The sequence below is a fragment of the Malania oleifera genome, chromosome 6 (assembly GCF_029873635.1).
Source record: "Malania oleifera isolate guangnan ecotype guangnan chromosome 6, ASM2987363v1, whole genome shotgun sequence".
NCBI lineage: Eukaryota > Viridiplantae > Streptophyta > Magnoliopsida > Santalales > Ximeniaceae > Malania > Malania oleifera.
This window is the reverse complement of record NC_080422.1, coordinates 95,706,866-95,734,043: the sequence shown is the minus strand read 5'-3', so window position 1 is coordinate 95,734,043 and position 27,178 is coordinate 95,706,866. Positions and strand designations below refer to the sequence as shown.

General features: G+C 34.0%; 2 protein-coding genes across 2 annotated transcripts; both read right to left on the bottom strand.

Annotated features, from left to right (window-relative positions):
* Positions 1-10,002: 10,002 nt before the first annotated feature.
* Positions 10,003-14,358, bottom strand: LOC131158836 (protein ABIL1-like). The gene is made up of 7 exons (XM_058113744.1): positions 14,045-14,358; positions 13,875-13,957; positions 12,125-12,272; positions 11,670-11,769; positions 11,346-11,543; positions 10,479-10,537; positions 10,003-10,346 (listed from the first exon to the last, which is right to left on the bottom strand). The coding sequence occupies exons 1-7, from the start codon at positions 14,129-14,131 to the stop codon at positions 10,236-10,238; spliced, it is 786 nt and encodes a 261-aa protein (XP_057969727.1). The 5' UTR covers positions 14,132-14,358; the 3' UTR covers positions 10,003-10,235.
* A 9,784-nt stretch (positions 14,359-24,142) lies between these two features.
* LOC131158835 (probable protein ABIL5) lies at positions 24,143-26,410 on the bottom strand. Its single transcript, XM_058113743.1, has 7 exons — positions 25,763-26,410; positions 25,555-25,637; positions 25,303-25,450; positions 25,088-25,187; positions 24,737-24,967; positions 24,532-24,590; positions 24,143-24,409 (listed from the first exon to the last, which is right to left on the bottom strand). The coding sequence occupies exons 1-7, from the start codon at positions 25,874-25,876 to the stop codon at positions 24,311-24,313; spliced, it is 834 nt and encodes a 277-aa protein (XP_057969726.1). The 5' UTR covers positions 25,877-26,410; the 3' UTR covers positions 24,143-24,310.
* Positions 26,411-27,178: the final 768 nt, after the last annotated feature.

The window sequence follows — 27,178 nt, the reverse complement described above, 5'->3', positions numbered from 1 at the left end:
ATGATATTTTTTAGGATTGCTCCGATGAAAGGGGTGATAAGGTTTAGGAAGAAAGGGAAGTTGAGTCCTAGGAATATTGGACCATTCAAGATCTTGGAAAGGATTGGTCTAGTTGCCTATTGAGTAGCGTTACCCCCGACGTTGTCTAGAGTTCATAATTTTTTTCATGTATCAGTACTGAACAAGTACGTGCCAGATCCTTCGCACATGATAAGTTATGAGCCTTTGGAGATCAGGGATGCTCTGGTAGACAAGGAGGTACTAGTTCAGATTTTGGATTAGAAAATACAGGGGCTACATACTAAGGACATACCGTTAGTGAAGGTGTTGTGGCATAATCATGCAGTTGAGGAGGCTTCTTGGGAATTAGAAATAGAAATACACCAAAAGTATTCACAGCTTTTCAAAGAGGTTCAGCGCTAGACAGATCAGTACGGTGGTACAGGCAAGTGTTGATTTTGTTTGCAGGTTAAGTAAGTAGATTTGGGCAGTTTTATTAGTTCATTACGGTTTAGTATATGAATGTTCTTTGGGAGGGTTTTGTTTGATGTTGTAATATCCTAATATATTGTGTGTAACCATGGTATTCCTCCACCATAAGTAAGGGTATTTAATAAACTTGGGATGGGACCGCTATATGGGTGGCTACCGATTCTTCTATAAAGATGGATTGAGAGTTAAGGATGTTATCGATAACAATTAGCAAATTTCGAGGACGGAATTTTTATAAGGGAGAGGGGGAGATTGTAGAAACCCAAACCTGAAAAATAAAAGAAATAAATAAGAAAATAAGAAAGGGAAATTTAAAAAGGGCAAAGTAGTAGGGCTGGTCAACAAATCCCCTATTTTCGTCAACGAGTGCCCTTTTGTGACTCATCGACGAAGTTCAGGCGCCGTCAATGAAGAAATCCCGAGCAACAGGAAATTTCAGGCTTAAGGTTCGTTGATGAACCCCTTCTTTCATCAACGAATGTTCTTCTGCAATTTGTTGACAAATGCTCCATTTCGTCGATGAATTTGGCCTGGTCAATAGCTTATAAATCGATTTTAAATTACTTCTTGATTAAAAAATAAATCTCTCGCTCTCTCTCCCTCTCTAAACCCGCGCACCCCACCCTTTCTCTCTTCGATTTCTCGCCATTTGTTGCTCAAATCGATGATCAAAAGTCACCACGAGGATCTGGGGGAAATTTTTTACGAGTTTACCCAAATGGAATCATGTTTTGGGGTTTTTCAGGCATCACTCCAAAGTTGAGGTAAGGGTAGAAATGTGCTATTTATCTAGCATTTAACTAATTAAATCGGGTGTATGGGCCTGAGGATATTTAATGATTATTATTTTGGGGTGGAGTTGTTTGAACTGGAGAAATGTGTTTTTTAGGGTTTTGGAGCACATGTTGCCATGGGTTGGGCTTTAAAAGCGTCGTAGGAACTCTCTCAGTAAATAGGTAAAGGGATTAAGTTAAGTCGGGATTTTATTAAAGTAGAAAAGATTAAACTGCTATATGTATGTATGTATGTATGTATGTATGTATGTATGTATATTTATGATTTCAAGGGTTATTTCAAAAACCAACCGTTCAAAGTGGACTTTATAAATTTAGGATATATGATATGGTATTTTGGATAAAACGAACAGTGGATAACTAGGTTTTGTTTTACAAACTTCAAACTGTGTTTTCTTGGTTGTTTAAATGGTTGTATTCCAATACTGAAATTGTGTGGCAAGTGGATAATCGGTATGGGTTATGATATAACTGAATTTGGGTATGGTTGTGAAATACTGAATTATTTGTGAAAATACTGGAACTACCTTTGCGAAATATTGGGTTGTATTTAATGGATGTGAGTTGGGTTTTATTTAATGGGCAAGGGCGGGGTTATATATGACGATTGAAAGCCGAGTTTATTTGACGGTTGGGGGCCGGGTTTTGTGAATTGGAAAATTTTGTAGAGAATGAAACTTATATTACTGTTTTACTACTTAAATTACATGATATGGTATAAGAACCCTGAGGACCAGTTGTGAGCATGGTACTGTTGCTAAAGAATTAGTATTCGACCATGTGTGCCCACACCGGATTAAGAGGTGTAGGGTGGTGTCAGCTGATTAGCCTACGTAGAGGTGGTACCTTTCCTGGGGTCCGGACCAGGAAGTGGCAAGGTAATCTAACCTACAACTAGGTTGTGGATGCCTATAGGTGTATATTAGCATATGGATATTTTGACTTTGTCTGGGTTAATCCCCTAGGGCTAAGTCCAGCCTTCGGGCCGCACAACCCATCATGGGGGCTAAGCATCTCATTAGTCCCAAGGAGTGTCTTTTATACATATATGTTAATTTATCTAAATGGTGTTATTATTTACTAAAATGGTTTATAATGTGGAAATGAAAAGGAGTATTTTCAACTGTACAGGGATAGTATAATGTATAAATGCTATTTTTGGTTAAATAGAGAATGGGATGTTATCTGTATACTCTAAAGCTTATGTTGGTCACACACTGATATTAACTTAATTTGCCTTACTAAGAAGTGTCTCACCCCAATGTACAAATCATTTTTCAGGACCACCTCGAGATCGAGTTTAGAAAACTCCGGGGCGGGGTGATAGCTAGTTTTAGTTTTTTTGAGTGTCTGTAAGAACTCTAATGTAATTAAGTATGTTTGAAGTCCCTAGATGTGTAATATAGTCGTATGGACTGAATTAGTTTTCCTTCTTTTGGTTGAAATGTAATATGGATATCGGTAAACTTTTATATATGTTAGCAATTTAGAACTCTGATAATGGATTTTGGAGAATGTTTTATTTATTTCTACTACATTTATATAATGAATATGGTATCAGGTACACAGACGTTACTACAGTAGCACCCCAGGCCCCATGTGGCGAGTCGGAGCATTACATACACTAAATCAAGTAAATTCCTTGTCGAGGAGATCTTCTAGTTGCACTCTAGGTTGCCTTAATTCAGCTAATGTCATTCTATAAAAAGTAGTCGACATAGGCTCTATTCCTAGCACCAAATAAATATTAAATTCAATCTCCTTTTGGAGGCAGCCCTGATAAACCATCAGGAAAAATATCTAGAAATTCATCACCTATAGGTAAAGAAGTTTGGGTTTCATTAACTTGTGTATTTTCTTTCATTACTGTTACAAACCTGAGAAATGTGCCCAAATTCCATCCTTTCACAAGCACTCAAGATATCATACATGAGAGCTTGTTAGTTGGAAGGAAACTGTCACTCCATTTGGATCTCTGAGTACTACTTTCTTTTGGAAACAATCAACTAAGTGTGTGATAAATAGATAACCACTCCATTTATGGATTACATCATAATCCACAATATCCATGTTAATAAGTCTACTGGGAAGTCATTTCCACCAATATTTAAAATGCATGTCTACATATTCTGTCCACATATATAGTCTTTCCCAATACAATTGGTTTATCTACAAAATAACTTTTAACCAAACCTTATCATCAACTTCCAGTTCAACTTCTGGAACACAAGGAAATGGTGCACCTCCATGACCTTCATAATAGATGCTTCATTTTGTAACAGTAGATTTAAGGATATATGAAAAGAAAAATTACCAAAACTAAGGTATCTGAAGCCTTCATTATCTTGCATCACTTCACTAAAGATTTTGGAAACCCATGGTAAGAAAAGATAATTGTAAGGCAAAGAAACATTCATGCATATAGTGATACAAGATCAATATCCAACAACTTTAATTCTTAATTACAATCCCTCAAAACTAATGTATGTGGGCCTTCATAAACCTATGCTAAGAGGATAATGAAACTAAATTAAGCATACCAATTAAGCAAAAATATTAATTTCCTCAGTAATCTAGAATCTTGATTCTCAAGCATTAGTATCCTAAAATTCTGAAGATTTGCCCCTAGTGAAATCACTATAAATAAATAACCAAAATATATCATTAACATTTGTAAGTTAAAATAATCTCTTGGTAACAAAATGCATTATTTCTCCACTATCAGATAGAATTCAACCTCAAATTTTAAAATGTAAAAGATGAATAACAAAGACCACAACTAATTCTCTTCTTCAACTAACTCAACATGTTGTGGGTTGAGCCCCAAATGCAGTGGTTCAACAATTTTAGTAGCAACATCCTCAGCTACCCTTTCCTTATTGGTTGACCTCTCTTTGAATAAATCGAAAGGAAGACTTTTCTTCTAACTAACAATGTTTCAGCCTATAGAACAATACTCATTCAGATTCACCAAAATTTCCACTTTGCCTCCCACCATTCACTAAATTTAAACAACTGGATATGACCTCCTTCCAACCTTGAAGTAACTGTTTTGCGAATTAAGGTACAACTAGACTTATCTTCTACAAATCCACCATTGTCTGCTACTCTTGTAAGAACATTTGCTATTCATTTATAAACCTAACTCTATAAGCTTATCATTTTAATTTTCTTTTGTCCCCATCCATGTCTTTATCTCGCTAACTTTTTGTAATGAGTATTTTTCTTCAATTTTCAAAAGCGAAGGCAAACATTCCCGAATCCATCTAACCACCAAATAAGGGAATCTAACTCCATTAGCTGCAAATTTGGGTTTTCTCCTCTAAACAAACAAAACACCCTATCTAAACTTTTTTACTTGCAAATTAAAGGGTTCTCTTTCAATCTGACACTATTTTGTGGAAGTTTCGCTTCCATACTATATATGTGTGCTCATTTATTTGTATTCTAATTCCATATATTAAAGAACTTTGATAGTTTCCAACTAAATTTTTCCTTAGCTCATTAACTTAATATACTGGATTATCTTATTAAATAGATGCAAGAATTATAATTTCCAAATCTGAGATGACTGGCCCGACTGATTATGGGACGAGTCTTAAGACACCTTATGCATCGCAGTTTTTTTTTTTTTAACATGTTGATATTCCCTTGGGTGTTGCATACATTTCTATGGGCTAGTAATATGATTTCTTATTGCAGGATTTTCTCACACTCACCTGAATTAATTATTTCCATATCTTTTTGTGTGTAACCCCATTTAATTTATATTCATCCTATTATTGTTGCCTCGTTTTCTTTAACCAATTTTAAAAATCCTTACTCTTTGAAATTCTAAATTCATTGGATACTTGACTCATGGACTGTAAAAATATATTCCATTCCTCTTTTGCTCGAACAAAATCTACATTTACTTTAGTGACATTTTTTTTATTGCAAACTGAAATTGAATTTTGACCCTATACTTTCCTTAGAAAGTGACCCTAAGACCCATGGCTAACTTATGGAAATATGGAAAGATTGAGTATTTTCTTTAAGCACAAGAAACACGAGAGAGAATAACATATACCAAAGAACTATAACTTTTCATAAAACCTTAGGATAATCAGTATTCCCAAGGACTTCACCATTAAAGAACCCCTGAGATTTCTAATCATCTAAATCCGAGGATAACCACTAATATTTTTTCAGTTGCTCTCAGTTCTACGCACACTAAATCATAAGGAAACCATAGAGAATTAGAAGTATACTCTAATGTGCATAGGTGCGCACATTCCAAAAAAAAAAGCACAAAATTCTATTTCAAATATTCCAGTATTGCAAATGGTAGCTCATTCCTTATAGTGACTATTTACTCAAGACAAGGTAATACTACAGCATTCCGGAAGAAAAACCTCAATAGTTTGTCGTGACTTTTTTGGAACTGCCGATTGTTTCAGAGAAAGTCATAGAAAACTCTCGATGAATTTCTGCTTTCGGTTGAGAGATAAAACTCCAAAATTTCAATTTGCTTGTTGTATTTTACTCCACTATGCATTATATATTTGATCGCTCTTATCACACCTAACCTACCCATTCCTATCCCCATCCTCCTTCATACCTATACTCTAGTAATAATCATCCTTAAAGTCTATAGAACCTATTCCCTAAGCTTTGATACCAATTGTGGCGACCCGAAAAATTTTGTTCAATTTCTCTAATACCAACTGTAGTGACTTGAATATTTCATATAGCATAAGACCTCCGTAATAATTACCAGAGTACTAAATCATCCCAATATAACAATATCAATCCCATTATCAAAATAAAGATCTGGACTCATTAAAAAACATAAATAAAATAATACAATTCTACACATGACTTTCTATCCCACCCACGCTTCACTACGCTACTTTGATCACTGTTATACTCCACATAGCATCTAAAAAATATTGGATAATCATGGGGTGAGACATCTCTCATTAAGAAGGAATAGATTATCATTAGTGTGTGGCAATATAAGTTCTAGTATATAATTAACTTTAACTGTTAAATCATGTAAATTTGTACTCATACATATGTAAGTCTAGTAAATACATACTTTTCAACATAAGCATACTTTATCATAATAAGTTTCTCTAAATACGTAAATCATCTGATATACATACACATAACTGAATTTTTTCCCTAAATGGACAATCATATAATATCATGTAATAACCCCATATGATCGAGTTATGCAGCTCGTAGGCGGAACTTAGCAATGGCTGGCCTACCGTGCTAAGCCAAACATAACACGTCTGTAAGTACGATTGGCCACCCCTACCCTCGTCCAAACTTAGGAGGGTATCCTACTCTTCAATGGCCCAATCAACTATCCAATCACCTACACTCTATCTAAGAAGTGTGGTGGCACTGACTATATCATAACAGCTATGGTACCGTGCCTTGAACATAATTGATCCATCAAGGTTCTGATACCATATAATATAATTCATATAATATACCTGTAACATAATCTCATTTTTCATATTTCTGCATAAAATCTGTCATATCATAATTTCTGTATAAACTGTCATTTCATCACTGATCACGGCATAAAGTCGATTGAACTGTCACCACATTAAGTCGGCTAAACTGTCATGACATAAAGTCGGTTGAACTGTCATGGCATTAAGCCGGCTAAACTGTCATAATATACTAATCATGACATTAAGCCGGCTAAATTGTCATATCATAATTCCATAATATTTGTAACATATTATGAAATCATTATAACATCATACTTGCTGAGGATAATCATAAATGATCTGACATACTTATATATATAGTAAAAATATTCATACTTATGTCACACAGTTTGAGTGATAATCTATAATATAATAACTGTTTGGGAAAAAATATATTTTGCTGAGGATTAACATTAAATCATCTTCTAGGATTTAGTCAACTTAAAATACTTGGTTTCCCAAAAACATATTAAAAATAATATTTCAAAATTTTCATTTCTATTAGCCTGAATATTCAGAAAAAAAAAAAACACACACACACATATATACAAAAATATGATATAATCAAATCTTTGCAGTTTAATTTAACTCAGGCATTTTTTTTTAATAAAATCTAAACATAGATATAATTAATTTTATATACTCTAATTAAATTCACATACTCAAATTTAATTAGGAATATTTTAAAAATAAACCTGACATAATCTATTCTCTTTACCTTAGCCCTAGAGTAGTGCCTACGACGTCTAAACGACGAATCAACTCCCGTTAAAATGTTCAAAAGTAAAGTTGGGACTCGGATATGATGTTAGTTTTTCGATTTGACTTACAGAGAGAGAGAGAGAGAGAGAGAGAGAGAGAGAGAGAGAGAGAGAGAGAGGGCATGGAAATGGTGGGCTAAATTGAATTGAGGCTAAAATTGGTTCTGGATACTTTGAAGCATCGAGAACCTTTAACACACACACACATATATATATATATATATATATATATATATATATATATAATATTATATTATATTATTAATAATTATTAATTAGTTAATTTTTAATTTTCAAATTTTTTTAAGGATCACTACCTCTTACTGTCTTCCTTTCCTGCAATGTACATAATACTTCTCATTAAAGGGAATTAATTTTATATATATATATATATATATATAATATTATATTATATTAATATATTATATTATATTATTAATAATTATTAATTAATTAATTTTTAATTTTCAAATTTTTTTAAGGATCACTACATTTTACTGTTTTCCTTTCCTGCAATATACATAATACTTCTCATTAAAGGGAATTAATTTCAAACATTGTCTAGTTAATTTTTGACATTCACGTATACTAATTATATTTATATACACTTATATGCATATTATTTTCTGAGGCGTTATATAATCATCCCCTCCAATTTAGACTTATAAACATGTTCCCAACTTACAAAATGATCTTTATGATGATCCCCAACTCTAGATCACAAGAAATCTCTTATAATTAGTTTTCACTATCTTACTTGCAATCCCCACTAGAATCTTAAAAATAAACAAATAATACAACATGATCCTTGACATGCAAGTCCAAATAAGAGTGATTCTACACCCAAAGGCAAAAAAAAAAGTCCTCTTATAACCATGTAGGTGCTTGGCCACCCTTTGCAAGTATACGTATCGTATACCAACAAATGTAGATAAACTATGATTTTTCATTTTCACCATGTCAAAATCATTAGGTGTGTATGGTGAAAAGAAATCCCTTCTAAAAGTCACATAAAGAAAGGTATCATGCATTGTCTACTACCTAACTAGTGTATTGACAAGCAAGACTAATTTCATCGTTATCATATAGTATGAGAAAACCATCAAGCAACAACTCTTTCTCTATCTTCATCTTTCTATCATCTTTTTATTTTTGCTTTTCTTCCACTTTCGATGGTAATTCTTTATGTAACCTTTTCTACCACAAGCAAAACATTCAATGTCTTTCTATAAATAAGACTTGCTTCTAGATCTACCATAATTTCCAATATGTTTTTGCTTCTCTGCCTATTTTCTATGACAAGAGCTTCTGAACGAGAGGATAAAGAACATGTTAGCACCGCAGTAGTCCATAAGTGTGTTTGATACACGTGGGTGAGCACTAACTTGACCCAAAAGCTTAAGTCTATTGGGTCTTGGGCCCAACCATGTATATAAGCACCCATCATCCGCTCACTTTTTCTAATGTCGAACAAACTCACAAGTGAAATTCTCAACAGAACCTATATTTTTTCTCTTTATATCTTCATTTAATAAGCTACTTTTTACGAACCTCATAGACACAATTCCTTTAAATCGCCAAGGTGGATTCAATGTTAAGGGCAGACAAAGTTTGAAAGAGGTCCTGAGTTCAATTTTTCTCCAGGTCTTCTTGAGTTGCCTGGGGTTGGCTTTTGCGGGTGTAGTCAATTCCCTCTTTGGATTTGGCAAGGAGGTAAGGGCCTCGGCAACCCTAGGTTTCCCAAGATATTAAAAAATAGAAAAATTCCTTCAAGGACCAACCTTGTGATGAAACTCCAAAGTTCGCCAAGTATTTTGGTAAAGGACTAAGAACCATAAAAGTCTTCACCTGATCATCAAAAAAAAATTCTTATATGCCAATTATTTTATAATTCTCTCCAATTCATTTAAATGATTCGTAATAAGAGTGTCATCCATGTATTTCAAATTCATAAGGTTGTTTATTACTCACAATCTATTTTCTCTAGTACAAAGCTCAATCAATTTTGCCTAAAGTGAGTGTGCATCACTTTTATTGACAAACATGGTTATGAACATTGTCATCTTACTGTTGTTGGATATAACCACACACTCTTGTCTATTAAACAATTTCCAATCATCAATAGTTTTGTCACTAGACTTAGCAGACTCACCAAGAAGAGGAGAATGATAATTTTTGCAATTTAAAAAGCCTTACTTTTTTCTTTTTCTTTTTCCGAGTGTGATAACTATTCCCATTCAAACTCAATGTTCTACTAGTGTCGACCGCAAGTTTTGGGTAAGGGAGGTAGGTAGGTGATAGTCAAAACACAGTAGTCAAGATAATACCTCCCTTAGCTCAAATCAAAACTAAGTAGAATAATAAATTTTCAAAAATCATAAGCAACCAACAACACAAATCAACCATACAAGCACAACGAAGACACCAAGATTTAGGTGAAAACCTTTGGTGTGAAGAAAAAAATCATAAAATTGAAGTCTGCTTCTCGTCTTTCACTATTACCAACATAGTAGGTCACAATAAATTTTTTTTAGTTAAAACTAGAGACATACATGACCTACCATCATAAAAAATAGCAAATTCTTGACATAAACTTGCGTACCAGGCTCATTATTTAATGCGTCCAAGAAGTATTTATTGAAGGCTAGCAACATGAACTGAGAAAAAGGAAGAAGAAAATAGGGTTCAGTATAGAGTTCCTAAACTATATTTAAGCTATTTGTTTTATTCCATCCGAGGATGGATAAGATCTCAGTCTTCTGAAATGATTTCCTATGCAGAAACGACTTCCGTCCTTGCTTAAGAGTGCTCTACAAAACACATACAGCAAACATCATATCATCACAACACTGCAAACAATTAAAGAACAAAAGTAATAACTTATGGCAGATGGAAACCATTAACCATGCATATATAGAGAAAATTGTACATAAATAAATCACCTGGGAACGGAGAGAAGGATTAGGTTTTGGTGTGGCTTTGCCACCATGAACAGACATTACTGCAAATAAATCATAAAAGTAACATTATAAGTATCTCTAGTGAAATCATACTATATACCCATATATCATATTTCCAACCTTCTAATACAACAGAAAAGATATAAACTTATAATGATGATGCATTTGGAAGTATGAATTTTGAATTTTGAATTTAGATTTCTAAATTCAAGACCTTTCCAAACGTAAGAGTTCATGACAACAAGGCCATGGTATTTACTATACTTCGAGCTCCCCAAAAAAAAAAAACAATACTTGCTAGCCGAGAGGCATGTGCCCCAGGAGTATACCGAGCACACGACCCAGGTGAGATGTGATGGACTGATTGATTTTACTGTGACAAATTAATGAAAGTCCACATGCTTGTAGAATGTTGCTAAAATATATGGCTAGCATATGCCATTTTGGTCTCAAGATTCCTCCAGCTCATGTGTCTTTTTAGTACTAGAAATCATTAGGTGAACAGAGTTTCATAAACTAGTCCAATAAAGCAGTGGCAACTCTTACATTGGATCACATAAATAAACTTTAATTTACCTTCTTTCGAAAACAAATCAAAAAATTCTTGAATTGTCACCACTTTATTGAGTTGGTCTAATAACACAACCCAATACTTATGCTGTAGTTGGGAGAATGAAATTTCAGACTTTAGATTTGAATTTGGGAGGATTTGAATGAATTTCAAAACAATTTTATATTACACCTTATCCAAATCTAATAAAAATCTAAATACAAGACTTCTCAAAACATAGGAGCATAGTTCGTCATATTTGTCAATCATAGCTAATTAATGAGACTAATATGGTGTACCTGAGGCAGAATTACTGGTATCCCAGTTTGTGGTAGCAGCAGTACCTAAATTCCTTTCCAGAGAGGATCGGAGATCACTGCGACTGCACAATAAAACTGGCATTTCCTTGGTATGAAGCTCCTGTTTAGTCATAGTTTTAGCAGTGATTGGTTTGCAGCCTTCAAACTTCTTGGAAGGCTTAGGCCCTCTTTCTTTATCTGACCAAGACAACAAAAAGTATACGCATGAACATGTTTGAATTGACATGATCAGAAGCAAGTTCTAACAATTTGGACTGAATAATTTGAATTGAACTAGGGAAATGAAGTGAAATGAACAATTACATGTGAATATGTAATGCGGATAATGTCTCGGAGAGGGTGTGTTCCACGACACACTTGCTAGGGCAAGCTTGTGCGCGTACTTTTGCCAAGTAACAAGCTTCTATATACACAATAGTACCAAACATGTTTAGTAGTTAGTACACATGAAAATGTACAATTGTAACATTTCTAATGTCAATATATATTGTTTAGTGTCTCTATCAAATCCAAGTCTAGGTTTTTAGTTTTTAAAATTGAACCGGTTGGCTAGCCTATCGGCTCGGTTTGATCAATCCAGCCGACCAGTTCACAAGTCAACCAGTAAAACCAGTCTGGCTTAACCGATTTAACTCGATTTTTACCCCCCATCCCCCATTTTCCTTTTTGTCAAATTTAGTTTTAGATATTGGCTCAGTTACCGGTATATATATAATATTGAAAAAAAAAATTATGACTAAAGTTAGGAGCAGTACTACCTGATCCAAGCAGTTGATTTGAAGTTCAGTATCAAAAAATGAGTTATTCTTTGAAAGCTGGGAATCAAGGTGAGATGAGATGGCTCCAAGATGATCAACAACTGCTACCACAGCCTTGGTTACGTACAGTTTTGTGTCTTCTATCACACTGCAAATTTTTAAGTTGTTTTCAGCATAATTGTTAGATTCATATGTTTAGTATGAACTTCAATTTTCATATCAAATTGATTAGAATCTTACTAGTGAATCTAAAAAACATTTAAATTATTGTCGAATCTATTGATTCATCTCATGAATTTAACGAATGAGTGTGAATCTATTGATTTACATGATTCTAGAGCTATTGCATTTTGACGGGTTCGATTGGTTTAAAACCCAACTTATTTTTATTATTGCTTTTTTTTTTTTTACATGATTGCCTTTCCATTCTTTTTCTACATAAATTTTGTGCCAAAAAAAAAAAAGGAGAAAAAATAGGACTTTAATTCTTTGTAGTTTCCACAAAACTATTCTGTTAGGGTTATCCCACATCAGTTGTGGAAGGGACTAGTGGTCAATTATTAAGTATGAGAGAAAGTCTCATCCCATGAGTTAGCTTTTAGAGTTGAAAAGACCCTAAACCACCCAACATTGGTATCAGAGCTTGGTTCACCAACATTCTCCCTTGTGTGTCGTGCCGGGAGAGACCCCGATGTTTGCCTTGCCGGGAGAGGCCCCGATGTGTGAGGGAGAGATTGTTAGGATTATTCTACATCGGTTGTGAAAGGGGCTGGTGGTCAATTATTAAGTGTGAGGGAAAGCCTTACCCCATGAGCTAGCTTTTGGGGTTGAAAAGACCCTAAACCACCCAACATATTCTTCACTCATAGAGGAGTATAAACGTATAAGTGCAAAATGCTCATCAACAAGGCGGTACTCATCTTTCAATGTGTTAAAATTCAAAAGTTATTTTTAAAAAATAATATTTTTAGATTCTTATAACTTTTTAAAGTTAATTTTTTTTCTTTTTAATTTGAGAAAGAACAAGCATGAAATATTATTTTTTAATTGTTGATAAACACCAAAAGTTTAGTTGTTTATTATTATTATTATTATTATTATTTTTCCTTTCATTTAAATGGCTTAAAGTTCATTTTCTTAAATTAATATCTCTTAACTCATTCCTTACTTTTCATTTGTTTAGAGAAAGCATACACATGTAACATGATATTTTCACTGTCAAAATTTAAGTGTATTGTACTACTTCACTTCTTGTTTGATATTTCAACATATGCATATCATGTTGAATTGATTTTAGAAATTTGTACCGAATTGATGTGATTCTCGATTCCTAAAATTGGAGTTTTAGTTGACAATTTAAATCTCGATTTGACAATTATGGTCTTGATCTATGAAACACTTTTTTAGATATGAGAAGCAATATTTATTTTTTATGCATTTTGTTTTTAAATATTTTAGCATTTATAAAGAGAATTCGGAAAGCAATAAAATAATCTTACTATAAAATATTTTCTAAAAGAAACTGATAATAAAATGAAAATAGTTGAGGAGAAAATGAAATAATTAATTTAATTATAAAGGCTAAGCACAAGGGAATTCGAGAGAGTAATGGCGGTGTAGAGCCGATGATTAACGTTACACATGGAATAGGTTGCAAGTGAATAAAGATAGTTATATATATCGATAAAATTATAAAAATCAATTTTATTCCATTCTTATATACCAAACAAATCACTACCGAAGAACTCACTTGTTTTTCTCTTCAGCACCCAAGAACTTTGTTTCCGAATAATCGGCAGCATAGTGGAGCTGGGATCGTAAATCTTTAAGTTCCTACGATTAAAGATAACCCTGAATCTTTAAGAACACAAAAGAAAAAAATACATTTATGTATATAGCACAATCCATGGTTAATAATACTTGGAGAGACTTGTAGAAGGAAAGGGCATCCTGGGATTGAGCTTCTTCATTCAGATTGTGGTAGGAGAATGATTTGGAGGGAATCATTTTGTGCTGTAATTGCAGTGGAAGAACTCAGAACAAATGGATCGATGAGAAATCTTTGATTTATAAATATGTTAATTTGTGTTCTTCTTAAGAGGAATTGAGCAAAAACAAACAAAGCCCATTAAGGGAAAACTCTATAAAAGGCAGGGAGGGCAAAATCATAAAGAAGGGAAGACTAAGGCAGGAAGTGACAAAACCCGTGATCTAGCTCTTTGGGTTCCATAGATGCATGTTTTGGCTTCCACGCACTAGATTTTAGGGTGCCGTTTGGAACATTTAATAGATAAAAAAGTGTTTATAATATTTACAGTTTAAATCAAACAGTTTGACTTGCACAAAAACAAGTAATTATTACCAAAATAAATGCCCAGTTGGCCAACTTAACCAGTAAGGACGATTTATGATTTTGGTGATCTAAGGTCACGGGTTCAATTCCCCCTTGAAACATTATACCGGTGAATTACCAGGGGTGTGTCGATGGGAGGGCGGCTTTCACCCTCCCGAATTTGGTGCCGCACCATAGTGTCTAAAGTGGCACGATGGTTGTTGGAATCTTCGGATTATTAAAAACAAAAATTTATTACGAAAATAATGATTTTTTAGAAGGTTTTTTTTTTGAAAAAAAGTAAATATTTTCCAGAATGCAAGATCAATGTTGCTTAATTATACACAGATGCTCGATCCTGGTGAATTACTAGGGATGTGTCAATGGACAAGCGGCTATCACCCGGCTTGTCTATCACCCTCCCGGGTTTGGTGCCGCACCATAGTGTCTAAAGTGACACAATAGTGGTTGGAATCTCCGGGTTATCAAAAAAAATTATAACAAAAATAAATTATTTTTCAAGAAGGTTTTTTTTTAGAAAAAGTAAATATTTTCTAGAAACCAGGATCAATGATAATTATACACAGATGCTCAATCCTGGTGATTTATGTTGAAATTTACAACATGTAATTTAATTGGTTAAAATTTTAAAAAGGGGTTCGACCCCACCCTTGAGTAAACACAGGTTAGTTAAAATAAGGGATTTTAATTTATTTTTATTAATACCAAATCGCTATAAAAATTGTGATTAATTGTCATATTAATTTTTTTTTTTTTGAATGATCAACTCATACTATGGTGTTCGATAATGTGATCCATTGTTATTGCACGTTAGACTTTTGTTCCCAAGTAGCCAAAAAAATCTATAAATATAAAAGTTCACGGTTGTTGTTTTTTTTTACAATTTAATCACCATTTTTAATTAATTACCAGAAAAAAAAACCATTAAATGTACCAAGTTAACTAATTTCACTACAGAGTCAATTTTATTGTTCTGTGAATAATTAATTCATAATTCTTATAATATTAATTTTTTTAGTTGATAACCTTTTGATTGCTTTAAATTTTTTTTAACTCATTTATCAAATTAAAGTATCATTTTTTCTTTTATATTCACATGACACAAGGTAAAATTGAATGAAATTATTCAATGATTTAATTTTTCTTTTTTGTTTTTTGGCATAACGAACTTTACAAAATTTTGATCAAATTTGGTGGTTCAAAAATATTTTTAAATTTAATTAAAAAATTACATTTTACTTTTAAGAATGCTAAAATCATATTATGAAATTTAATTTTTGGAAAATACTCTTTACATTGAAATCTTAAATTTAAGAAAATAATATTTTCTACACTTTCTTTTTTGTGATATATTATTTGAGAAAGACCCAAATTGTTATATTGAACATCTTATATAATAAGATGCAATATATATAATTTCTTTTCAAAAATAAAATTTTAAAATCACATGTAAATTAATAATTAAAATTTTTGTCCATTTAATATTTAAATTTATAATGCAAGAGCACATTATAAACCGAATTATCTTACTCAAAAATTAAAAATTGTTAACTCTTAAGATCACATATGATTTATATAAAATTATATATCTTAGAATTTAAATTTTTTTTGTAAAATTTTTAACATTAATTAGATAAATTGTGGGTTAATTTGGCAACTTTAATTGAACTAGTGAAAAATTACTGTCTTTTAATATCAAGTCAAAGTTAGTGGAGTAATTTGCTAATGTATTTTTGTTGGATTTTCTATAAGAAGCAATTTCACTCAATTCTCTTGAACTTTTGATTAATTGGAATATATAATTGAGTTACAAACTAGACTTTCTTTTATTTTTATTTTTTTTATAACTCGGGGACTTCAACCACCATCACGCCACTTTAAACACTATGGTCCAGCACCAAATTCGGGGGATAAAAGTCGTCCACCCATTAACGCACCTCTAATAATTCAGCGGGATAAACTCTCAAAGGAGAATCGAATGTGTAACTTTGGGGTCACCAAAGTCACAAGTCGCTCTTATCACTTGAACCAACCCCATTGGGTTATAAACTAGACTTTATTTGATTTAATAAAATATTATTTGATATAATCCTTGAAATTTTATTTTCGAATTATTTTTCAAAAGATCATTATGATAAAACTTGCATTTTAATTAGGAAGTTATTCCCATCTAATCATAAAGCAAAATTTTATTTATCAAAACATGTAATCATTGAATGTCTTGGGATGACTATGAATTCATTCTATTCTTCTTTGCAATAGTGTTTGATGAATTGAGTCTTGCATTAATTATTAGAGATATATAGTCAACAGCAAATTAATAACTTTAAATGTTTTAATTTCTTAGAGTTTCCATATTTATGTAGCTCATAAATTATTTTTTCATGTATGTTACACATCATTTAAAATGATGAGTTAATAGCATTTATTGTATAAAATATATACATTTATGAAATTATAGATTGTTAATTAAATTTATAAATCTATGTGTTTATCAACCATTACAATTAGAATAGATGATTTTTTGGAGTGTGTGTGCACACGCGAGATAATGGCGGGACTAAGGCTGAAGGAAACAGACAAACTAGCAAGATGTCCAATGAGGAATAGTCACACCAACTAAATCATCAAGTAAAAGATTTAATGAGCCCCCATGGGCATGACGCAATAGAAAGTACCGGACATTCAAGTGTGAGCATCGGGGGTTCGATTCCTGGTTGATGCTATACAAATTCGATTTTAGAAAAAAAAATAAAAAATAAAAGAGAAATAGATAAAAAGAAAAAAAAGAAATAGAAGGAAAAGGGGTTTGGAATAGATCAAACCGTAGATGGTTTCAGGAGGCTCAGGAAAAACCGTCGACGATTTTACCAAGGCATGGTTTGTCAAACAGTCGACGGTTTCAAAAATCTCAAGAAAACCGTCAACGATTTAAACTACTGAGAGTTTGTATAACAGGACCATAGAGGTTTTGTGCAAGGCAGCATACCAATAAATAGAAGTTAGGTTTTTTTTTTTTTAGAAATTTCATATTCTCTCTCTCTCTCTCTCTCTCTCTCTCTCTCTCTCTCTCTCTCTCTCTCTCTCTCTCTCTCATCCCTCATGGTCCTTTCTCACTCCTAAGACTCCCTGGAGTCTGCTCTCGCTCCCTAATCATCTCTCTCTCTTCTCTTGGCTTGTCGGCTTACTTCCCACGACGGTTTCGAATAGCTAGGGGTTCCGTCTTCTGAGTGGAATAGGTATATTTTCAGGAACAGATAAGGGGAATATATTATGTTAGCTTGATTTCGAAATTGAACCGATTAAACTGCACTATATGGATACATGATTATTATGATAGTTGTATTTCAAAAATCCAACCGGTTAAAGTTGAGTAAAAGTAAAGGGAATAGATTATATCATGTTATTTTGGAAACTGAACTGTTTAAAATAGAGCATGTGATTACAGGAATACTATGAATGGTTTTGAGAATGAATCGGGTATATGAAATGAGAGTTTTGGTATAATATAGGTATTTTGGGAAAATATAAAGTGAATAGGGGTGATTATCTCCGTTTTAATTAGAAATATATCTTAGTTGAATTAAATTGTGCAGATGATCATTCCCATATTTTCAGCAGAATATACAAGTATATTATGGTATCCTTTTCTCAGATTGATTTATGAAAGTATGAACTAATATCCAAATCGTGTGGCATGAGATTAAGTTATAATATAAAGTCTGTAGTAATTTATATGATGCTATATTGGAAATGTATAGTAATATACTAGTATTTCAAGAATTGTTAAAAAGGAATGTATATATTGTAAATGGTACAGTGGTGTATGGACCACGGAAATGATATATGACTATGATAAATGACTATGGTAATGCATGGATCACGTGAAAGCTCGATACCGAAGTTACTAGAGGAAGTATAGTGCAGCCACACTGTTGGGTGAAAGTGTTGGTATGGGATAGTCGACCTGGCCAGAGAATAGTAGTGTTCCCTCCTTATATACATGGGTCAGCATAGGATTGTATCCTCCCGGCATACAGGTCAACATGAGGATGTACCCTCTCGTATACAGGTCAACAAGGGATTTTGTCCTCTTGTATACAGGTCAGCACAGGGTTGGCAAGTCGTACTTAAAAACAGGACTTAATCGACTTAGCTTTGGGTTGATCACTCGGATTGAGTATAACAGTCAGACCGCACAACCTAATCATGCAGGGCGAATTCATGATGTTATATGATTGCCAAGCAGAAAGGTTCTTCTATGTATAATGATAGAATTATGTTATGAATGGAACGAAAGTATATAATAAAATTATATTATAAATAAAATGGAAAGTATGTTTACCTATTTATATAGACATGAGTTATAGTTTTAAATGCAATTTTTCTTAAAGTTGAAGTAAAGGTTATACTTTGTCTACACGATAAATGTTATACTTTGTCTACACGAAAACTCATGTTAGTCACACATTGATGATAATCTATTCTGCATTACTAAGAGGTGTCTCACCCCAATGAATATTTAACTTTTCAGGTCCTACTAGAGATCAGGCTTAGAAAGCTTGGGAAGGGTTTAGTTTTTGTAGCTATGAGTAGTTATAAGATACGGAACTTTTTATGCTTTATTTTATTCTTTGGACTGTAATAACGCTATTTAGAGATGCTTATGTTGGTGATAGTATAGAACTCTGGTAATGTATTTTTTGGCCTTACAAGGTTTAAAATCTTGTTTTGATGATAACAAATCAGAGGAACTTAATATATTTGGTTAAGTGATGAAATTTCACGACTCAAGTATGTGAATACAAGGTCAAGTGCTCACAGGGATCATTGAAAGCTTATACTTCAAAGAAAAATGATCAAATGAAATTTAAAGAATATTAAGGCGTGGATTGAAAGATGATCTAATAAAGTTTGAAGATCATGAGAGCATGAATATTAAAGAGAACTTGTTAAAAGCTTAAAGTATATTGAAGTTTAAAGACAAGATGGAGCCAAAGAAAGACAAATATGAAAACTTAAGTGTTTAGAATGTCAAAACCTTAAGAAGTCTTTATGTAAGTACTTCAAAAAATTTCAATATGGATGCATGAACCTCTTAGGTTAATTTCTTAGACCTAGATACCTTTTAAAATACTTGGAAAATATTTTTTTAAGGTCAAAAATTATTTCAAAAAGGTTAAAATTATTTTTCGAATGAAAAGCACAAAGTAGGATTTTCCAAATGCTGTTATTTTTTCTATATCCGCATTGATGTGCATTTTTCTCTATCAAACACTCCTTATTTTAAAAAATGTCCAACATGAAATTGTGGGATTTTCTCTTAACTTTCTGTTGATACCAAGAACGTATAATATGGAGTTATATAGAAAAAGTTATGACCAAAATACTAAAGGAAAGTCCAAACTGTCAGGAAACCAAAGTTTTTGTCTACCCAAAAGATTGAACTGATATTCTAGAAGACTGAAGTATTTCTTCAGACAACTAAAGTTTAACTTCAGTCTAGTGAAGAATTTCTTCAGAAAACTGAAGAATAAGTTCAGTCTGCTGAAGTTTTTTCTTAAAAAAAAAGGCTATAAATACTTCCTTAATCTCAAGAAATTATAACCAAGGCAATTACATAGCACACTTGCATTCAATCTCTCAATCTCTCTCAAAGTTCCATATTGCTAATACTTTTGCTGTCAGGAAATCATCTGAGTTGCTGCCAAAACATCAACTAAGGTTCACATACTAAGTTTTCTCAATCACACGAAACCCTTGGTGAATTCTACACTTGAACTTCAATTCTATTTCTTGTTGGTATTTAAATTGTTGAAATACCTAAAGCTGAATTTGTATTAATCTACTATGTTTTGAGAGTGCTTTTGTACGCAGTGATTACTTCATATCTTTTGTAGTTCTTGGATGATTCGAGGTGTTCGGATTGTTAGCTAAGCGAGGGGATATCGCTGAGAAAGGTGTGCTCTACCCTAATTGAAGGAGTGATCGAACGAGGGTATATCGTTTGGAGACGCAGACTCTAACCTAATCGAAGGAGTGTTGTAAACGGTATTATTCTTCCCGGTAAAGGAACTGGTTCTAGTGAATCCTTTGGTGGTTTGCCAAAGGCGAGGACGTAGGCTAGGTATAAGCCGAACCTCGTAAAAATCCCGGTCTCATTCTCTCTTTCCTTTACTCTCTTTATTTTTAGCACATATAAAACTGCGTGGATGTTTTAAATATCTAAATCATATACACTACGTATATTAGATATTAAATAAACTTAAGAATAATTTGTTTTTTAAGATTGCGGAAATCGAAAGGGAGTACTTTAGTTAATCAATCTTTTACGGAAACTGTAAAGAAGTACGTTGATTGATTCAACACCCCAAGAATCTTTAACTTAAAGTTTATTTATGGTCTAAGTATGTGGAAAGAGTGATTGGATGTTGTATTGGACATCAAATTGAGAGACAAATTTCATATATATAGGGCTTGATTCAAATTCATATAAACAGGGCTGCACATAAGTTGAAAAAGTTATGAATTTCCATTAAGTTGCATAGTATATCTTGATTGAATGTTTTAAGATTGATTGGCTTGGTTAATTTGTTTGATTGAATGTTTGTGTGGTTGTGGATTGAATAAAAAGAATTAAGTTGTTGTGCATTATTAACAAAAGGTTAAGTTTTCATTAAAAGAATTGAAAGAAAATTTTAAAACCCAATTCACCCCCCTCTTGGGACTACACCTTAGTTTTTTTAGGAATGTTTGTAGTGGAAGAAGGGGAAGGCAAAAGGTCAAGGGGGTTCGTCAAAATCCGTGAATGTAGTTGAATAAGGGGACTCGGGGAGCAATGATGGTGAGATGCTTACTATTTCATTAGGTTCAAAATGCCTCATGGGTTCTTGAATCTTAGACTCAAGATTTTCTTTTCCCATGACACCCAACAAAGTCGGATTCACCAATTACAGATTGGTGAGTCCTAGTTCTATTCTGATGGGAAACGGTGCGGTTTGTAAAGTTATCAGAATTGGGGATATAAGGATCAGGATGTTTGTCGGTGTGGTAAGGACGTTATATGGGGTAAGGCATGTACCCGATCTACAGAAGAACGTGATATCATTAGGTGTTTTGGATTGTGACGATATAGTTACAACTCCAGAGGTGGGATGATGATGGTGTGTGATGAAGCATTGATGGAGATGAAGGGACAGAGGATAACAGGGAATCTCTATGCACTACAGGGTAACACAGTTTTAGGTGGAGCTACAGCTGAGAGTTTGAGTCAAGAAATATTGTTTTGTGTAGTCTAACCACACACAAAATGGTGGGTATTCTTAACTACATTGGTGTGGATGTTTTGGGACCAGTGAAGGCAGCATCACAGGTTGGACATGGGTATTTCGTGAGCTTATCACAAAAGGTCTGGGAGTATCTCATGCGCCACAAGTTGGAGATGTCTTTCAGGTATAACTTGTGGCTGAGGTGGAGTACTAGACCGAGAGAGAGTTCCTTATGTCAGATATTGTTTCTGAGTACGCTAGTGTTCAAGGAGTTTTGTGAGTAAGGCATAGTATATGCAGGGCTTGTAAGGGACTTCTTGATGAAGTCAGTGAGTATGGCGTGTTTCTTAGTTAATCGATCGTCAAATGTATCACTAGATGGGAGAGTTGCAGGAGAGATTTAGACTACTTATGCGATAGACTTTGGAGGTCCAACTATGCACTTTTCTAGTGACGTGGGATCTAGGCTTGGTGTTATGTCTAGACAGTGCATCTTTATGGTATAGAAGAAAGATGAGATCAAATTGGGTGATCCAATGGAAAACAGGGTGGCGATTGGTGGAGACATGACTTTAGGTGTTAAAACCATGGGACAACGTATTCAAGTAGATGAAGAGAAATGGATGCTAGAAAGCTACAATAGCAATAATAAGCATGTTGTGCAGGTGGAGTTGGAGACTTAGGGCGGAAGTGTAGGGAGTTCTAACTTAAGAGACTTGCAGTATCACAAGATAAACTGGAGTAGAAAGGATATTGTGATGCAGGTGGAGTTTCAGACTTAGTGTAGAGATGACTTTGGTCATGATGCAAGGAGTTCAAACTCCGGAGACCACTAGGATCACAATGGGCTCACAGGCACTATCAGGCCACTGCCCTAGTATGATCTAATGTCTTTTGCAACCATTACTACCAAGAAGGATCCTACTACCCTTTAGGAAGCAGTGCAGGACTAGTAGAAGGGTAGGTGGACAGGTGCCATGGTAGAGGAGATGGAGGTACTGTATAAGAATTAGACAAAGGGGGTTAGTGTAGCTCCCAGAGAAATAGAGGGAGATAGGTTGCAAGTGGGCAAGTATTATGTTGTTTTATATGAGTGATATGCATATTGCTGGAAAGGTTCCAAGTAAGGTAAATCAGTCAGGGACTCTATTAAGAAAGGAAATTTACATGAAGGTATTAAGTACTGCCAAGAGTGTTCTTGGGTTGGAGATTTGCAAGGCTAAAGTTACAAGGAGATTTGGTTTATCTCAGGGTGACTTTGTAGCTGCAGGAAGATTGGTGTTACCTCAAGGCAATTGTATGAACAAAACTACATGTACATTGTGGTTATCTCAAGGTGGTTTTTGTGATCAGGTGTTGGTGAGGTTTAACATGGTTAATGTAAAATCAGTCACCGATACAACATTGGCGAATCTAATTAAACAGTCTACCACTCAGTACTCGAGAACGAACAGTGATATTTGAGATGTGTCAAAGGTTTCCTACACCAATGCAGTTGGGTATTTCAGTGAGCAATAGAGGGTTCCGTCAGTTGTGAGGTTCGCAGATGGAGGCTACACATGAGACTTAGATGATAGGAGGCTTGCAACGAGGTATGTTGTGGGAAGGCCTAATTGTTGGAAGTCTGGGGTACAGTCTCAGGGTGTGCTTGTTACAATTAGATCGGAGTTCTTGGCAGAGGCTAAGGCTGCCAAGTTAGTATTGTGGTTCAGAGGATCGTTCAAGGAGTTGGGTGTTCAGTTAGGTAGAGTTCTTGTTACTATGGTCAAGTTCAAGCGTGGCTTGGACTTGGCTTACGTCTCCAAGTGTTAGAGGGGAGGCGGGTCCCAATCTACAGGCCTGGGTGGAGCAGCAGTTCTAATGTGATGAATATTCGCCAAGGTGGAGATTGTTGGGGACGTGGCTCATATTCAAAGCAAATCACATGTACCGGAGAAAGTTACATAACGCGAGGGGCAAAGGGAGAGAAGCAAGGTGTTTTCTTCTGCTCCAAATCGTTGACGGTTTTTGTCAACGCAGATTACGTAAATTCAAATAGGGGGCTTGTAGATTGGGCTTATCTGGAGGATTTTTTTTCCAGGGGGATTGCTACAGATTTAGTTTAAGTTTACTAGAACACTTCTGTACCCAATAGATGTTATATAAACATCATTAAAGTGCTACTCCCATGGACGTATGCTATTGCTAAACCACATAAATCTTGTGTATTCTAGTTTTATTTTTTTATTCTTCTTATCATTGTTTGATTGCTTCTTGTGTATATTTCATTGTTGAGTGCTTGCATTAGATTGTTGATTGATTCATGTGTGATTGTGTGCTTCCTCTGTGTGTGTTCAACTTAAATGAACATCAACAAAAATGTTAAATAAACAATCATTAATATAAGATCCTCTGAAATTCTACTCCAACCCTTTTTCCCAACTGGAATTCACATTCCTTTTTCTTAACAAATATTTCACATGACCCTGCAATAAACTTGTAGCATTTATTATGCTATGCACATAAAGTTTTCAGTCCCGAGGAGGATAAGGGAACATGCATTTATATACATAGTTCCTAAATAATCTATGCTGGTTGTTTATTCCATCCAAGTAGAGATAAGATATCATTCTTCAGAAATGATTTCCTATGCGCCGACGATCTGCGTCCAACCTTCTGAGCACTCTGTAACAAATAACACAATGGATTACTAGATGAGGGGGAATTTTCTGCAAGCTACTGCAAATTAAAAGTACAAGCTGTTTATCAAAATCAGATAGAAATTTTTTAGAGAAAAAAAAAATTACCTGGAAATGGAAAGTAGGGTGAAATTTTGCCGTGGGCAGGCTCCTAGGAACGGGCAACACTGCATATAAATGAATCAAATATCAGTAGAGAAATCGCATTGAATACCCACAATGTTTCCAAATTTGAGCTATGGAATTTACCACTCAGCCAAAAACTATTAAGATAGATTAACCACAGCAGCTGAGATTGGTATTATATATGTACCTGAAGTTAGACTGGTGTGCCATTTTATGGTACCAAAACCAAAACTTGAATTACTTTCTTGAGAGGGCTTGTGAGTGTGTCTGCATAATAAAGGTGACATTTTCTCTATTTGAAACTCACGCTTAGTTGTGATTTTAGCAGCACTTGGTTTATCAGATTCCCTGAACTGCTTCAGGCTAGTATTACAACCTCGGAACCTCTGGCAAGGCTCAGATCCACTCTTCTCTGCATCTGCTCAATAGCACAGAAGCATACACTATAACACATAAGTGCATTGAACATGTTTTTGTCATCAATAGCAACTAGTAACACTGAATTGAACTCTAGAAATGAAGTGAAATGAATGATTACATGTTGATATATACTGTGGATAATGCCTCGGCAGGATCGTGCTCCAACGCACTCTCGCTATGTCAAGATTGTGAGCATACTCTTGGCACATGGCGAGTCTCTATGGTACCAAATCAACAAATTACTTTGTAATTAAAATCAAATATTTTAAAAACATCCTCAAAATTTATTATGACAGTAGTACCTAAAGTCAAGGGCATGAATGCATGATGTACCTGATTCAAGCAAATGATTCGAAGATCGGCATCAGAAAAAGAGTTAGTCTTAGAAAGCTGGGAATCGAGGTCAGCTGCGATGGTTCCAAGATGATCAACGACAGCTACCACAGCCTTGCATATGTACTCTTTGGTGTCTTCCATTACACTATACATACGTATATAAAACAAATCAAACCAATTCTGTGTTGATTTAGCTAGGCAGCCATCGTATTAAAAAAGATCATGAAACTATTCAATTTATGGGCTCACATTTTCTTCTCTTCCGCACGCAAGAACTTCGTTTCAGAGTAATCGGCAGCATAGTGGAGTTGGGAACGCAAATCTTTAAGTTCCTGCGACAAAAAATTGGTAAGCTTGAATTAAAACAGAGAGAGAATATGTAAGAGCTTAGCAGAAAGAAAAGAAAAGAAATAACAAAACATATATGTATAGGATAGCATGGATGGATAATTAGTACTTGGAGGGACTTGTGGAAGGAGAGGGCGTCCTGGGATTCAGCTTCTGCATTAAGATTATTGTTGCAGGAAGAAGATGCGGAGGCCATCATTTTTCTCTTTTCTTCTCTTGCCATATTACTGTTAGTTGGAAAACAAAGGCCAGGCCCTCTCCCAAACACAAATTAACGAGCAACAATCTGTCAACTCAAATACAGGTTTGGTCCCAAACCCAAATGCTTTATGGTTGTTTATTTTGTAATGGGTTTCTCTTAGTTGAGATATATTGAAGTGGAAAAAGAGAATCCGAATGATGATAGAGAAAGAGCTGCAGCAGCAGCAGTAGAAGATAAAGCAAATATTAATAAAATTGCTGTGTCCTTTGCGGCTATAGAATCTGTGCACTTAATAAACCAGGGGAGTCTCGTGAACCTGACTCTGATTAGATTAGTCTGACAGTCTGATGTGAGGAATGAGAGAGGAGGAATGAGAAGAAAGAACAAACAAAAATCCTTTAATTATTAAATTAGAGAGAGACGGAAAGACTAAAAATAGATTCGGCAGGGTACAGCTAGCTGAGCAGGGGAAGAGAGAGAGAGAGAAGGGAAGAGGAAGGTGACAAATCCCATATTGAACCCGTGAGTTTGTGTTCCTTCTTTTCGCTTCCCAAACGCATTTAATCGCACAGGCAGATCCCCAAGTGTCGGCGTTCACAGAAATTGGCCCCTCTGTTGCACTGTTCTTTGATTGGAATCAACTATCAAGGTAATATTATTATTATTATCGATACTATTATAAAAGAAATTTTAGTGTCATCTTTTTAAAAATTAAAATTAATTTCATATAACATATTTTTTCATTTGTTCAAAAAAAATAAAAATTTAAGAGTATAAATGTAAAAAAGAAAAAAAAAACCATATTACAATTCACGTTTAATTACTCCCAAAAAAATTGAAAAGTAATTTTTCTTCTCCTTTAATTAGAGAACCGCGAAGCATGCCAAAGAATACATAATCATGATATTAGTTAGAAGAGTCTATTTTTTTATTATTATTAAAAGTGAAATATGCTATTGATGACAATTTTGAATTGTTTGAAATTTGTGCAAATTTAAATTCAAGCCCAGAATCTATGATTTTAGACATTGACTAATATAAATTTTGAAAAATTAGAAATAAGTTGTCTTTTTGGCTATCATTTCAAAATTTGAAAATAAAAAATAAAAAATTATGTTGTCAAATTTAAACCAAAAAAAAAAAAAATCATTTTCTACTTTTTAATGTGAATCTTGAAAAATTTTAAAAATAAATTACAATTTTTATAATTCTTTAAAAAATTAAAAAAATAGAAAATAGAAAATGTTTTCTATGGGTCTAATGTCTCTAGGGCCTAGGCAACTAACTCCTTCAATCAATATCAAACTCTAACCACCTGGGCTT